A 14,249-nucleotide genomic window follows, 5' to 3' on the forward strand; every position below is an offset into this window, starting at 1 on the left:
TCCCCTCTGTAGAGTCAGTGTAGATCTCAGAATATGCTAATGTCTTACTTCTGTGGCTTAACTCCAATTTTCCCTCCTATAGATATTGTATCCCCCGCACTAATACAGAGCCTGGCACATTGTAGCTGCTTAATAAATATTGTTAATATTTATTATACCTGATGAATCTATTTGCCTTAAGGCTCAAATTCAAATTCTTTGGTATTTAACACTCTTCCCAGGTAGCCTCCAACCTGCCTTTTCATACTACTTTGGTCCCTTTTATGAACTCTTTGGTCCAGACATATTGGACTTTTTTGCTCTTCTTCTCCCATCACAATCCATCCCTTTGGAACTTTGCACCCCAGAATGCACGTCCTCCTCACCTCTGCGGCTTAGAGACTGTCTCTAGTTTTCTTCAAATATTTCAAATACCTTTTCCTACAAGTTCAGTCTTTTTTCAGTTGTATCTGACTCTCTTCTTGATCCCATTTGGTGTTTTCTAAGGCAAAGGTACTAGAGTGCTTTCCTTCTCCAGCTCATTTTAAGGATGGGCAAACTGAGGCAAATGCCCTACAGAGGGTGGGTCTCAGGAGTTTGACATAACTTGGATTTCAGACTGGACCATCTCCCCAAAGGGTGGGACCTCGGAACTAAACTGATCTCTTTCATAACCTTCTGCTTGCTTGCTCCAGGGATCAATTCTTCTAGTAATCATACCTAACATTGAAGCTCTACAATGCACATCATTAGTACCAGGATACCTTGCTGAGCCACAATTTTAGCAAAGCTCATCTATCCAACCAAAGTGACAGACAGTGCAGGGGAAGCTGCCTCCATGTTACTGCCAGAGTTCGGGTCAGGCAGATTGCCTGATACCTACCAAACCTGCTTAGCGCCCACTTCTTTTTTAGGAATGGAAACCCAAAGGCAATTTAGATTAATTTAAATAATTTAATTAATGAAAATTAATTTAAAATTTAAATAAGATGAGATTAAATTAAATTAAATATTTAAATAAATTAAATTAAATTAATTTAAATTTAAAAATTAAAAAAGTTAAAATAAAAAAATTAAATCAAATGAAATTAATTTAAATAAATACCAATAAATAGTATTGGTATACACTGCATCCACGAAATCATGAGCCCTATATCTGTATATATGAATTAATCAACAGATACTTAATAAATGTCCACTATCTATCAGGCACTGTGCTAGGTCTAGAGATAAAAACAGTCCCTACCTTCAAGGAACTCTGTCTCTTATTGGAGGAAATAGAAGTTTATACATATAAATCTATACAAAATATAAATAAGGCAATGAGGGTGGGATGGTACTAGCAGATGAGGGGGATCAGGAAAAACTAGAGAAGTCCTTTAGTAAATAAAGGACTGGACCTGGAATCAGAAAGATTCATCTTTCTGAGTTCAAATCTGGCCTAAGACATTCACTACTTGTGTGACCCTGGGCAAGTTACTTAGCCCTGTTAGCCTGTTTCTTCATCCATAAAATGAGCTGGAGAAGGAAACAGTAAGCCATTCTGGTTTTTCTGCCAAAAAACCCCTAATAGAATCATGAAAATTTGGAGACAATTGAAAGAAACAATTGAACAACAACAAAAAATGTTAGACCATTGCCGAATCTGAGATTTCCTTGGCTGAGAAGAGTATTTTCTCAGTACATTTTTTTTTTGAAACACTCGTTTTAAGTAGTTAGCAATTTACTTTACTCTAGACTAGGGGGTTTGTTATCAGGGGTCTAATTCACATTTTAAGAAAGATTGTGAAGTTAGGGAGAAAATACTTTCTTTTCACTCACCTTTAATTGCCTTTATAATCCTATGAATTTCCATTTTATGAATTTAAAAACATTCTGGTAGGAGTCCATAGACTTCACCAGATGCCAAAGGGGTCCACCCATTCCTTGAATGGACATAATTATCTGACTGAATCATCAATCAACCAACAAGCATTTATTAAGTGCCTAAAAGCAGAAATGATTGCTATTTACATCCACTCTGAATCACTCAGGACCCACACAATGACCAAATGGGATTTGGCCTGGGACCTTGGCCAGAAACGCTGGAGGTCTTCCCTTCCTAGATTTATTTACTTATTTGGATTTTTGGTTTTGACTATGTAAAAGAGGAGATTCTTTGCCTCAATTGTCACCTAGCCTTAATCGCTGAATGGAGCAACCTCAGTCAAATTGAGACCTGTCAGAGACCTTCGCTTAAAAAGGCCCAGGTGTCCCATTGCTTCTGGGCCATCTGCAGTCCTCCTGATCTATATCTGGCCACTGGTCCCAGAGGGCTCTGGAGGGGAAAGTGAGGCAGGTGACCTTCCATAGCCCTCCTCACTTAAGGATTCACTTGCATCACCTCCCTGAGGTCATGGTTCTTGCAGAGTGAAGGACAAATAAGTAGATTGAAATGGCAGGTAGGTCGTGGGGAGGGGAAGCATTGGCCCAAAGGCTAGCCTTGCTGTTCCCCAGCACTGGTGGGCAGAGCATGCTCTGGTTTTTGTTGTTGTTGTTGATGTGGAATCCTGGATCATCAGTGACCCTTGGGATCAAGATGGGAAAGGGGAGCAAATAAGCAAGCAGGAGAGAACAGGGAAACAGCCACTAGAGGTCAGTAAGAAACCTCCCTTCCCTAAGGTATAACCATACTAGACTTCTTGTACCCAAGTTAGCAATGTGAAAATTGAATTACATTATTGTCATCTTCATTATCTCATCATAGCATTTGTATAGTACTTGAGAGTTGGCAAAGAGCTTTATAAATATTCTTTCATCTTAATTTTACCATCATCCTGAGGGTATCGGTGCTACTATTTATTTTTTCATTTATTTGTTCATTTAATAATTCATATTACGGAGGAGGAAACTAAAGTAAGCAGAGTTTAAATGACTTGCCCAATGAGGTCACACAGCTAATAAGTGTCTGAGACAGGATTTGAATTCAGGTCTTCCTCTTATTTCAGGTCTAGTGCTTTATGTATTGTGGCACCTATATGAGAATGATCAGTACATTTCCTCCATGGGAGATCTGGACAATGCCATTATTTCCACATGATTCCACTTTGTTACCTGTGTGACTTTCAGTAAGTCATTTCCCAACTCTGGGACTCAATTTATTCATCTATAAAATGGGAGAGTTAGACTAATTTTGAACTAAGGTTCCATCCCATCTATGCAGAATGTGTAATGGGCTGAGGCTTGAGTTGATGCACTGAGGTCCCAAGCACATGAGGCTAAATAGTAATTGGACCATACTCTATTAATAGATAAGCTTGGAGAGAGAATGGCCCCCACCCACTCTTTGTGCAAGTCCTGATGTGTTGTATAGGAAATGACGATTTTGGTGGGTGGAGGCAGGGGAGTGGAGAAGGAAGGAGAAGATGAGACTGTTTGCTTTTGCCATTGCAATGACCTTTCTGTTTGTCTCTCTTCTTCTCTTTTTTTGCTTTTGCTGAGGCAGTTGGGGTTAAGTGACTTGCCCATGGTCACACAACAACCAGGAATTGTTAAGTGTCTGAGGCTGGATTTGAACTCAGGTCCTCTTGACTTCAAGGCTAGTGCTCTATCCACTGAGCCATCTCCTCCCCTTCCTGATTTCTCAGGAAAGGAGGTGAAAGCACCGAAAAGGAAGTGATCACGACCCCCCTGACTTCTCAGGAAGGGAGGTGAAAGCACTAAAAAGGAGATAATCACGCCCTCCCTGACATCTCAGGAAGGGAGATGAAAAGCACCAAAGGGAAGTGGGGGTTGCTAGCAGGTTTCTGGGCTCAAGGGTCTTATTATGCACAAACCCATCAGCATGGGAACACATAGCACATAGCAACAACGCAGAGACTATTAGTGATGACTCTCCCCACAGTCAGTGCAGGCTTGATGTGGTGTAACAAACATGAATTATGCACCCAAGTAACGGTATAACAAACAATATAAATCAACAGTATGATGTAAAAGATTGCCAGAAGTCCTAGAAGGAGAGTATGTAAACAGGAGTCACACATACACCTCTTCAGCAGCCAAGAGATAATCCAAAACCAGTCTATTGTCCATTGCTTCACATATCAGGGAATTCAATGATTCCCCCCAAGTTTTTGAAGTCCAGCAAAAGTCTTTTTATGTCTTAGGGAATCCAATGATTCCAGCAGATTTTGAAGTCCTGTAACAGTCTTATCATTTCTCAGAAAATCCAATGATTCCTGAGGGCTTTAAAGTCCTACAACAATCTTATGTCTCAGAGAATCCAATGATTTCTGAGGGTTTTGAAGTCCAATGATTTTCTATGTCCATGAGTCAAACACCATAACTGCCACACTCTTTCAATGGTGAGCACAATCAGCAACAGAACCACCCGATGTTTCTTGGGTCTTCTCCTTCGTTTCAAGGGTCTGCTCCGTCTCTCTGCGATGGACAAGGCGAATACGGCTCGTTGGCACCCATCTGATTCCTTCTCCACCTGTAGAGATACAAGCAAACCCTCTCCCCCAAGCAGTTAGCCTATCTGGTCCCTTCCATTCACCACTTTCTGGGTCTCTCCACATCACCTGGCGATTATCTAAAGATAGTGGAGCTGCTCGCACTGGACATTGTCCTTCCGGTGGGTTATAAAACCTGTCTGCCGGAGCCAGTGCATCTTTGTCAAAAATCAAGAAGTTAATAGTATAAAGAGCTAGATTTAGTAGTTCTCTAGGGTTACACTACTAAATCTAGCTCTTTATACTATTAACTTCTTGATTTTTGACAAAGATGCACTGGCTCCGGCAGACAGGTTTTATAACCCACCGGAAGGACAATGTCCAGTGCGAGCAGCTCCACTATCTTTAGATAATCGCCAGGTGATGTGGAGAGACCCAGAAAGTGGTGAATGGAAGGGACCAGATAGGCTAACTGCTTGGGGGAGAGGGTTTGCTTGTATCTCTACAGGTGGAGAAGGAATCAGATGGGTGCCAACGAGCCGTATTCGCCTTGTCCATCGCAGAGAGACGGAGCAGACCCTTGAAACGAAGGAGAAGACCCAAGAAACATCGGGTGGTTCTGTTGCTGATTGTGCTCACCATTGAAAGAGTGTGGCAGTTATGGTGTTTGACTCATGGACATAGAAAATCATTGGACTTCAAAACCCTCAGAAATCATTGGATTCTCTGAGACATAAGATTGTTGTAGGACTTTAAAGCCCTCAGGAATCATTGGATTTTCTGAGAAATGATAAGACTGTTACAGGACTTCAAAATCTGCTGGAATCATTGGATTCCCTAAGACATAAAAAGACTTTTGCTGGACTTCAAAAACTTGGGGGAATCATTGAATTCCCTGATATGTGAAGCAATGGACAATAGACTGGTTTTGGATTATCTCTTGGCTGCTGAAGAGGTGTATGTGTGACTCCTGTTTACATACTCTCCTTCTAGGACTTCTGGCAATCTTTTACATCATACTGTTGATTTATATTGTTTGTTATACCGTTACTTGGGTGCATAATTCATGTTTGTTACACCACATCAAGCCTGCACTGACTGTGGGGAGAGTCATCACTAATAGTCTCTGCGTTGTTGCTATGTGCTATGTGTTCCCATGCTGATGGGTTTGTGCATAATAAGACCCTTGAGCCGTATTCGCCTTGTCCATCGCAGAGAGACGGAGCAGACCCTTGAGAATGTCCCACAAGTCTTAGTGCAGCTTTCATAACTTAAAATTGCACTAAGATTTTTGGGAACACCCTAGATTTCTTTGAGTCTAGAAAAAGTAAGAATTCAACTTCAAAGCTGATCATTTCCTAAGGTAACATATATACTAAACCATTTTGAAAACTGTAAAGCACCGTGGAATGCAGGGTCAGAATCAGGAGAGATCTCAAGATTGATCAGCATTCTTTCTGTTTTGAGGGTCACAAGAGTTCTGAGAGATCCTACAGATAAAGGTGAGAAGGAAACTCCCTTCTCTGGGAAGTACCTTTAAACTCAAAATTCATCTCATATGGACAAGGAAGAAAGAAAGAAGGATGCTAGGAATTATTGAGAAGGCTTACCTCAGTCCTGTTTAGCCTCTGAGAAAAAGGGAAGGGGGGCTTACAGAAAGGACCTCTGACCAAGGCATTGAAATAAGCCTTTTTAATTTGCAGGCTCACCCATCCAGCAAAAAGGAATGGATTTTCTAATATCAGAAATTCTTGGAAGTGCTAGGCACTTCTCTCTTGGGGACATGCAAAGAAACAAGGGTCACCTCTTCTCTAAAGAGAAAGGAGTAGGGCTTAAAGAAGGATTCTGATCTGGAGAGAGGGTTGGAAGGGGGAGAAAGCTAGAGATGTCATTGGCTAGATACAGGGGTTCTCAAACTACTGCCCAGGGGCCAGATGCAGCAACTGAGGACGATTATCCCCCTCACCCAGGGCTATGACGTTTCTTTATTTAAAGGCCCATAAAAAAAGTTTTAGTTTTTATTCTAGTCTGGCCCTCCAACAGTCTGAGGGACAGCCCCTATTTTAAAAGTTTGAGGACCCCTGGTAGAACATTGAAAGAACCCTTCTCCTTGTTGTAGGATGACTTGAAAGAGGAACAATTGATTGCTTTTTCTCTGGCAGAAGGGAAAGTATTGAGGGATGTCAGAAGTGAGCAGAATGCTGGTGGTATGTGGAAAGGACTAAAAACATTAGAACTTGGAAGACGGGGACTGGGATGAGTGTGTATTTCAGGATGAGAAGGGAGGGAGTTAGGGAGAATAGAATGTAGGTCACACCTACCACATTTAGCACTTGCCTTACTTTATCTTTCTCTGTGAAGACATTGTTGTATATCATTTTGTGTGTGTGTGCAAGGATATGAGGATCATGCTTGGTTTTCCAATACAACCCCTAGATCTTAAGCAGCCAAAATGACATCATTATTTTAGGGTCAAGGTATTCCTTGTGTTTCCCACTGTGGCTGATCAATCAATATGAACTTGGAATGCTCTTCCACAGGTCGGACACAAATAGTCCACATAAAATTTTGGAGATCAGTGCATCTGATGCTTCTTTTGAACTACTGCAATTCTGCTTCACTCAGAACACAGAGCATTCTTTGATGCAATCATGCCAGGCTGGGTGGGTTGTGCCAGGATCTCCCATGCCTCTCTTTACTGAAGTTCTTCAGAGACTTGGAGGGTCTCCTCATATCACTTTTGCTGACTTTTGTGTGAGTGCTTGCGTTATGTAAGTTCTCTATAAAATAGTCTTGTGGGCAAACATATGTTTGGCGTCCAAACAGCGTAGCCAGCCCATCAGGGTTGTGCTCTCTGCAGTACAGCTTGAATGCTTGGCAGGTCAGCTCAAGAAAGGACCTCAAAGTCTAGTACCTTATCTCACCAGGTGATCTGCAGAATCTTCCTAAGTCAATTCAGATGGAAGTGACTCAGTTTCCTGACATGGTGCTGGTGGACCATCATAAAACAATACAGGAGCAGGGATAAGAGCTGCGTGATCAGATTCTTTTTAGTATAACTCTCTCTGGGTTGTGGGCACAGATAAGCTTGATTCCAGCTTTCTGTTTGTGAAGGAGAGAACCTGGACAGCAGGGAGGAGGTGGGGCAATAGGTTACCTAATACTTGCAGCTGGAGCCAAGTTATACCTCCCCAAGTCTGGGGAAGAACTACAAGCTAGAGCTCCATCAGGGGGTCCTGAAATGATGACACATCAAAAAAAGTCAGATTTTGTCATCCAGTGCAAAGAATTCTGGCTCTGGAGGAAAAGGACCTGTTTTCAAATCCTACCTCTGCTGATCTTGAGCAGATCTTTCTGGGTTATGGATACAATTGAATTTGCTTCCAGCTTTCTGTTTTCAAAGAAGAGAGAACCTCATGAGCTTGTTTTCTCATCTGTAAAAATAAATAGGTTGGACTAAATAGTGTATGTGGTCCTTTCCAGTTGTAGAAGGTTATAAAATTAGGAAGATCAAATGGATGGATTGCTGACCTTGCACCTGAAGCTACATTCTGGTCCTCAGGGCAGAAGAGACTCTGGCTCTGGGACACTGGCCAGAATTCCCATTCCTTAGGTCTCCCTTTCTATTGCCATGCAAAAGCACAGCCGGGAGCTAGCCCTGGGCTCCTGAGTAAATGTTCAATTCCCTTCTTCTGGAGATGGGTTGGGGAAGGGAAGCTGGCTGCTTCTGCTTGCACGACACCGCCATCTAGCGGCAGATACTGGAGGGAAACGTCCCCATCTCCTTGGACAAGCATCTCTCCTCTTGGGTCATATCCAGTCCCTTGGGGCCCAAATCCACAGACAAAAGGGTGGCTTTTCCCCATCATTATGGCCCCTTGGCTTTCTTTCCTGCAGAAAAATTTAATTACTATTCCTATTACTTTCTCCCATAATAGAATTAGTAGCCTCAGCATTGGACCATGGAAGGTATATTGACTTTAAAGTCAGTCTTTACCAGTGTGACTTTGGAGAATTCACTTACCCTGCTCGGGGCCTCAATTTCCTTAGCTGTAAAATGAGGAGGTTGGATTAGATAGTCTTCTAGCGCTACCTAGAGCTGCAATTCTGATCCTGCATACAGTAGTTCTATATAGTTTCCAAAATGCTTTTAGCATCTATTTTCTCTTAGGAGATGCTCAACTCTGATAGGAAATTATATCATATATTATAGGATAAGGGCCAGAAGAGCCCTATAAGTCATCCATTCATTTTACAGATGAGGAAACTGAGGGTCTGATGACTTACTCAAAATTTCCCAAGTGACAGGATTAGAATTTAGGTCTTTGGATTCCAAACTCTGTGCTTGCATGTATCACACTTTCTCTCCTCCTTGGCTGTGTTTTAAAGGTGAAGAACTGGTTCTGTGACTCTATATAACTGGGTGTGGTGGGTCAATGATGGAGATGTTTTGAAAGCAAAGGAGCCTCCAGTTTGATGCCCATATTACTTAGGGTGCCATTTACTTTCCTTATATAGAGAGTCTCCCATTTTTAATAGTATTTTGTTTTTCCAAATATGTGAAAAGATAGTTTTCAACATTTATTTTTGTAAAATTTTGTGTTTTAAATTTTTCTCCTTCCCCCCCTAACTTCCCTCCTTCACAAGACAGCATGCAATTTGATATAGGTTAAATATATGCAATCCTTTAAAACATATTTCCATATTTGTCGTGTCATTCAAGAAAAGAAAAACCATGAGAAAGAAAAATAAAAGCAAACAAAAAGGGGAAAATACTATGCTTCGATTCACAATCAATTAGTCTCTCTTATCCTTTTACTTCAGAACCTTAATTTCCTTCCCTGCCATATACACAATCATTATTAATCAGAAGGGAGGGAAAGTGGGGAGCCAGAAAAGATTAGGAAGATGGTCAGTCCTATTGTTCTTTTTCCCTTCACTCAGCACATCCCCAGACATGCCTTTTTTGGGTACTGTGGATAATGGAGGGTAGGAGAGGACATGATCAATCCAGTAGGCTTGAGTTTCTCTCTCAACTATAGATGAGGGCACCTGGAAATCAGCAAGTGAGCCTGCTGGGAAGGGTCACTGAATCATCCTCTCAGAAAGTAGTCCTGCTACAGGGGAGCATGGAAAGAGAGGAAAAGTTGAAGTTGACAGCTTCCCGGACTCCAGACTGTCTCCGAGCTTACCTAGCATATGGAAAAGGTAGGTGAAAGCAGCAGTAACTTTATGGGAGTATGTATGTATATTTTGGGTAACTAGGTGGCTCAGATTATAGAGTGTTGCGACTGGAGTAAAGCTTGTTTTTTTAGTTCAAATCTGCCTTACTGACTAGTTGTGTAATCCTGGGCAAATCACTTAAGTTGTTCACCTCAGTTTCCTCATCTGTGAAAGAAGTTGGAGAAGGAAATGAAGACACTCTAGTATTTTTATCAAGAAAACCCCAAATAGGGTTACAAAGAGTTAGACGTAACTGAAAACATGACTGAAATATATAGATCGTTCAGGAAAAAGAACCACAGAGTCTCATAGTTGAAAGAGCCTTCTAGGGTGCTCTTTTCTAAGCCATGTCTAAAAAAGTATCTCCCTCTGTAATTTATTGGGCAACTGGTTATCTAATCAGTGCCTAAAGATCATCCATTGATCGAAGAATAACTCCCAAGTGAAGGTATGCTACTTGGTAGGTTTCTTTATATCCAACCAAAATTTGCCTCTTTCATTGTTACTAGTCTGTCTTCAGGCAACATAAAACATGTCAAAAGAATATTGAGTAGTGCTGGTAGTAGATTGTAATTAATAGAAAATTGAAATGATAAAAGACAAATTTACTTTTTAAAAAATTAAAAGATTTTAAATTATCATTTGTTTATTGTATTGCTTAGATTTCCTCCTGAATTCCTTGCTTCTGCCTAGATAGTTATTCCTTTTAACAAAGGATTTCTTTTTTTTTTAATAACTTTTTATTGACAGAACCCATGCCTGAGTAATTTTTTACAGCATTATCCCTTGCATTCACTTCTGTTCCGATTTTTCCCCTCCCTCCCTCCACCCCCTCCCCCAGATGGCAAGCAGTCCTTTACATGTTGAATAGGTTACAGTATATCCTAGATACAATATATGTGTGCAGAACTGAACAGTTCTCTTGTTGCACAGGGAGAATTGGATTCAGAAGGTATAAATAACCTGGGAAGAAAAACAAAAATGCAAGCAGTTTATATTCATCTCCCAGTGTTCTTTCTTTGGGAGTAGCTGCTTCTGTCCATCCTTGATTAATTGAAACTGAATTAGCTCTCTTTATCGAAGAGATCCACTTCCATCAGAATACATCCTCAAACAGTATCATTGTTGAGGTATATAATGATCTCCTGGTTCTTCTCATTTCACTTAGCAAGGATTTCTTTAAAAAAAAAAGAAAGAAAGAAAAAGAGGAGAAAAACAATTCAGCAAAACTATTCAACATATCACAAAAAATATAATATTAAATGCATTGTTCCACACTTGTGGACCCCAACATCTGCAAAGAAGCAGGGGAGGGAAGAGGTATCTTCTCACATTTCTTCTTTGGGAACAAGCTCTACTTATTTTGAAAGGCTCACCCTGAGTACAGCTGATATCCTTTTCTGTCCCTAAGGAAAACCTTACTTTGGAGGTAAGAATGCCACCTAAGCCCTGATAATTCAGCCAAGTAACCTAATCTCATTCTGATGCAACATTTATGGGACACCTTTTGTGTGCTCTGCACTGTTAAATGTGAAGAATACCAAAATGGGCTCCCTGTCTTTTGAACTGACTGCTTCCATGCTTGGAATATATTCCCTCCTTACCACCATCTCTTAGAATCTCTAGGGACAGGTAGGTGGTGCAGTGGATAGATCACCAGCCCTGAAGTCTGGAGGACCTGAGTTTAAATCTGGCCTCAGACACTTAACACTTTCTAGCTGTGTGACTCGGGGCAAGTCACTTAATCCCAATTGCCTCAGCCAAAAAAAAAAAAGGTGAAAAAAAAAAAACCTCTAGCTTCCTATAAGGCTTAGCTAAAGGGCTTCCTTTTACATGAAGACTTTCCTGATATGTGTATGAAGATCATACATGTTAGTGCTCTCTCTCCCCAAAATTGTCTTATATGTGTATAACTATATCTGGTGTTTGGTATGTGTTTGGTATATGTGTTTGGTAATTTATATCCAGTTCATTATGAGTAGGTCCCTTCTCCCTTCAAGGGCCGGTGTCAGAGAAACTAAAGGAGAAGCGTCCTAAAGAATCAATTTGTCCTTTTATTGCCCTAGGGCCAAAGGAGGAAGGTGTGGAGATCAGTGCCTGCTCTGACGGAAGGCGGGAGGCCAGAGCTGAGGCTGTACTCCATGTCCGTGGTGGGCAGAATGAACCCTTGGGCCAGCTGGTCCTCAAGGCTGCCAACCAGAGTCTAAGCCTGGCTGCCCACGGCTGCATCACTCCCCTTGGAAACGCAGAGGTAAACCTGCAAGGGTCTTTCCTTGTGGCACTAGATGCGGAGGGGGTGGGACCTGATGTGGTGGGACCAGATGCTGAGGTCATTTTGAATCATGGTTCATAGAAAATAGAGCCCATAACAAGCCCGACTCCAGCTGTCTCTACCTCACCCAGTCCTACTTTCCTGTTTCCTCAGTCCAAACTGGCCGAGGTCGGGTCTCACCTACAAGCCAGACTCGTGGAAAAGTTCCAAGTGTTTGACACCTACCTCCAGAAGTTCCGGGACTTGGTGCGTTGGTCTGGCCAAGCGTGGCCTTTTCTATTGCTGGACGGTTCTGGGGAAGGAGCTCCCTCACTGAGGAAGACTATGGTTCCTATTGAACCCTCTCCCTCTCTTTATTAAGGGTGGGCCGGTAGCTTCCTTTCTCTTCACTCCCCTTTTTTGGTTTCTGAGGAGTAGATGGTCTAAATTACAAGAGACCTGTAGGGGCTAGGAGGAAGTAGTTTGGGGCTCAAAGCTTTTCTGCTCGGTCACCTCCTATGTGATCCATCCATTGAAGAAGTCAATTCACCTCTCTGGGTCTCCTTTTCCTCAATTGTAGAACTTTGGTCACAGGGCATCAGAGTTTCAGCCATCATCAGCTTCCATTCAGCTTGATTTTGCTTCTACTGAAGGCAAAATTGTCCAAGAGGGCACACAAACATTAACTCTGTTACCCTGACTAGTTATGGAACTAGTGGGAAAATTGGGTGGTCAATGAGCATATGAATTTGGAGGGGATGTGGGGTAAGGGAGGAGAAATATTGGGGGCCAGAGGAAAATGATATTGAGATATAAAGGATCAGAAGGACTCTGGGGTGATGGAAAGATATAAGGGAGGGCTGCTATTTCCTGAACGCTGATGCCTTTTTCTGGAGTCCAGGACCGAGTTCTTTGAATCAGGAAGGGGTCTCATCTGGATGGAAAATCCCTATCCCACACTAACCCTACTCTTTGTTAGATGAAGGAAACCTCCATATCTAAAGTTGTATCAGATACAGGCCCTGGTGCACTGGGAATAGAGCCAAAACTTCCCAGAAAGGCGTGGGTTCTTTAGAGAGTGAAGATGCTGGAGGATACACTCCAGTCTTCAAAGCTGCTGACAGTTAGTAGGGGATTTCCTCTCTGGGCTGGCAGGTGCAACAGATAGACTTCCTGGACAGTGCAGCTGGCTGGGTCCTGCAGATGTCCCAGGATGCTGTGAAAGCACTACAGGCAGGGGGTAGAGCTGCAGCTGGACTGTGGAGGCAAAGCTCAGCCAGGCAGCTGCTGAGACATCACCTCCCTCTGCACCTGGAGAGGCTCCAAATGCTGATGGAACAGACACAGAGCGAGCTGCAAAGTGAGTGACCGTTCCCTTGACTTCGCTGTGTCTCATTTTGCACCCCATTTGCCCTCCAGCATTCCCCAGAGTCTCCCAGGAACTAAGCAGAAAAGAGAAATTGCCTTTAGAATGACTTTCTGGGTGACTCTAGGCGCTGGATATTCAGAGCAGTGCTGAGGGCTGGGACTTCTGCTCTTGGAGAGGCCTTAGAAAGATTGGGCTTGGGAAGCCCTTTCTGGTTTGCTGTCACCCCCATGGGAGCTCCCAGAGAGCTCCAGAGCTAGAGACAGTTAATTTTTACAGAGCCATTAGCCACGCTGAAGGATGCCTACTACGAAGTCACCCTCAAACCCCTGGATGAGGTATGGCAGGAGAGGACTGAGGAGGCTCTGAGGAGGATGCAGGCCTGTGTGCCCTCGGGGGTGACGGACACCTGGCTCACGAGGCCAGTCCTGCTGTCTTTGCGAGCTGTGAAGGGCGCCCTGGATCTGGTGAGTGCCAGACAGGAGGCATCTCCTCCCCTTCCCCCTGGTGTCCCAGGTCCCCTGCTGATAGCTGAGCATCCTGGGAGGGAAGGGCAGCCACAAGAACCATAACTAGAGGGAGCAGGAGGCTGATTTCTTATTGTGGCCGTTTTGACCCTTCTTCACCAGGCTGCCCACCAGATACTGAAGTGGGCAGAAGCCAAATTCTCCAGAGCAATAAGAAGACTACGGAAACCCTTGTCCAGTATTTACAGCTTCTCTGCGAGGTAATGGGGGTGAAGGACACATTTTTGTTGTTGTCGTTCTGGTCCAGAAACTCTCGGAGAGGAAATTTCTTCTGCCCTGAAGATCAATATTCATTGAACTATTTCCTAGTTGTGGACAGCTGCCTGGGATTTGTCCAAGAAGTGTCAGATACTACCAGTATGTATCAGAGATGGGATTCGAATCCAGTCTCTTAGGCCAGTTCTCTATCCTTTATGGTACCCCTTGCTGCCTTTCTCATCTGTTGTTTAAGCTCTACTGTGTTCTTATTT

General features: G+C 42.8%; 1 protein-coding gene across 1 annotated transcript in view; it reads left to right on the forward strand.

Moving 5' to 3' along the window:
• The window catches only part of LOC127545411 (uncharacterized), a 169,075-nt gene that overhangs the window by 125,475 nt on the left and 29,351 nt on the right, over positions 1 to 14,249 (forward strand). Inside the window, exons 60-65 of the mRNA XM_051972685.1 lie at positions 9,455 to 9,620; positions 11,636 to 11,886; positions 12,061 to 12,153; positions 13,042 to 13,246; positions 13,532 to 13,719; positions 13,882 to 13,979. Of these exons, the coding sequence (XP_051828645.1) occupies positions 9,455 to 9,620; positions 11,636 to 11,886; positions 12,061 to 12,153; positions 13,042 to 13,246; positions 13,532 to 13,719; positions 13,882 to 13,979 (1,001 nt within the window). The remainder of the gene's footprint in view (positions 1 to 9,454; positions 9,621 to 11,635; positions 11,887 to 12,060; positions 12,154 to 13,041; positions 13,247 to 13,531; positions 13,720 to 13,881; positions 13,980 to 14,249) is intronic.

This window comes from Antechinus flavipes, chromosome 1 (genome assembly GCF_016432865.1).
Source record: "Antechinus flavipes isolate AdamAnt ecotype Samford, QLD, Australia chromosome 1, AdamAnt_v2, whole genome shotgun sequence".
NCBI lineage: Eukaryota > Metazoa > Chordata > Mammalia > Dasyuromorphia > Dasyuridae > Antechinus > Antechinus flavipes.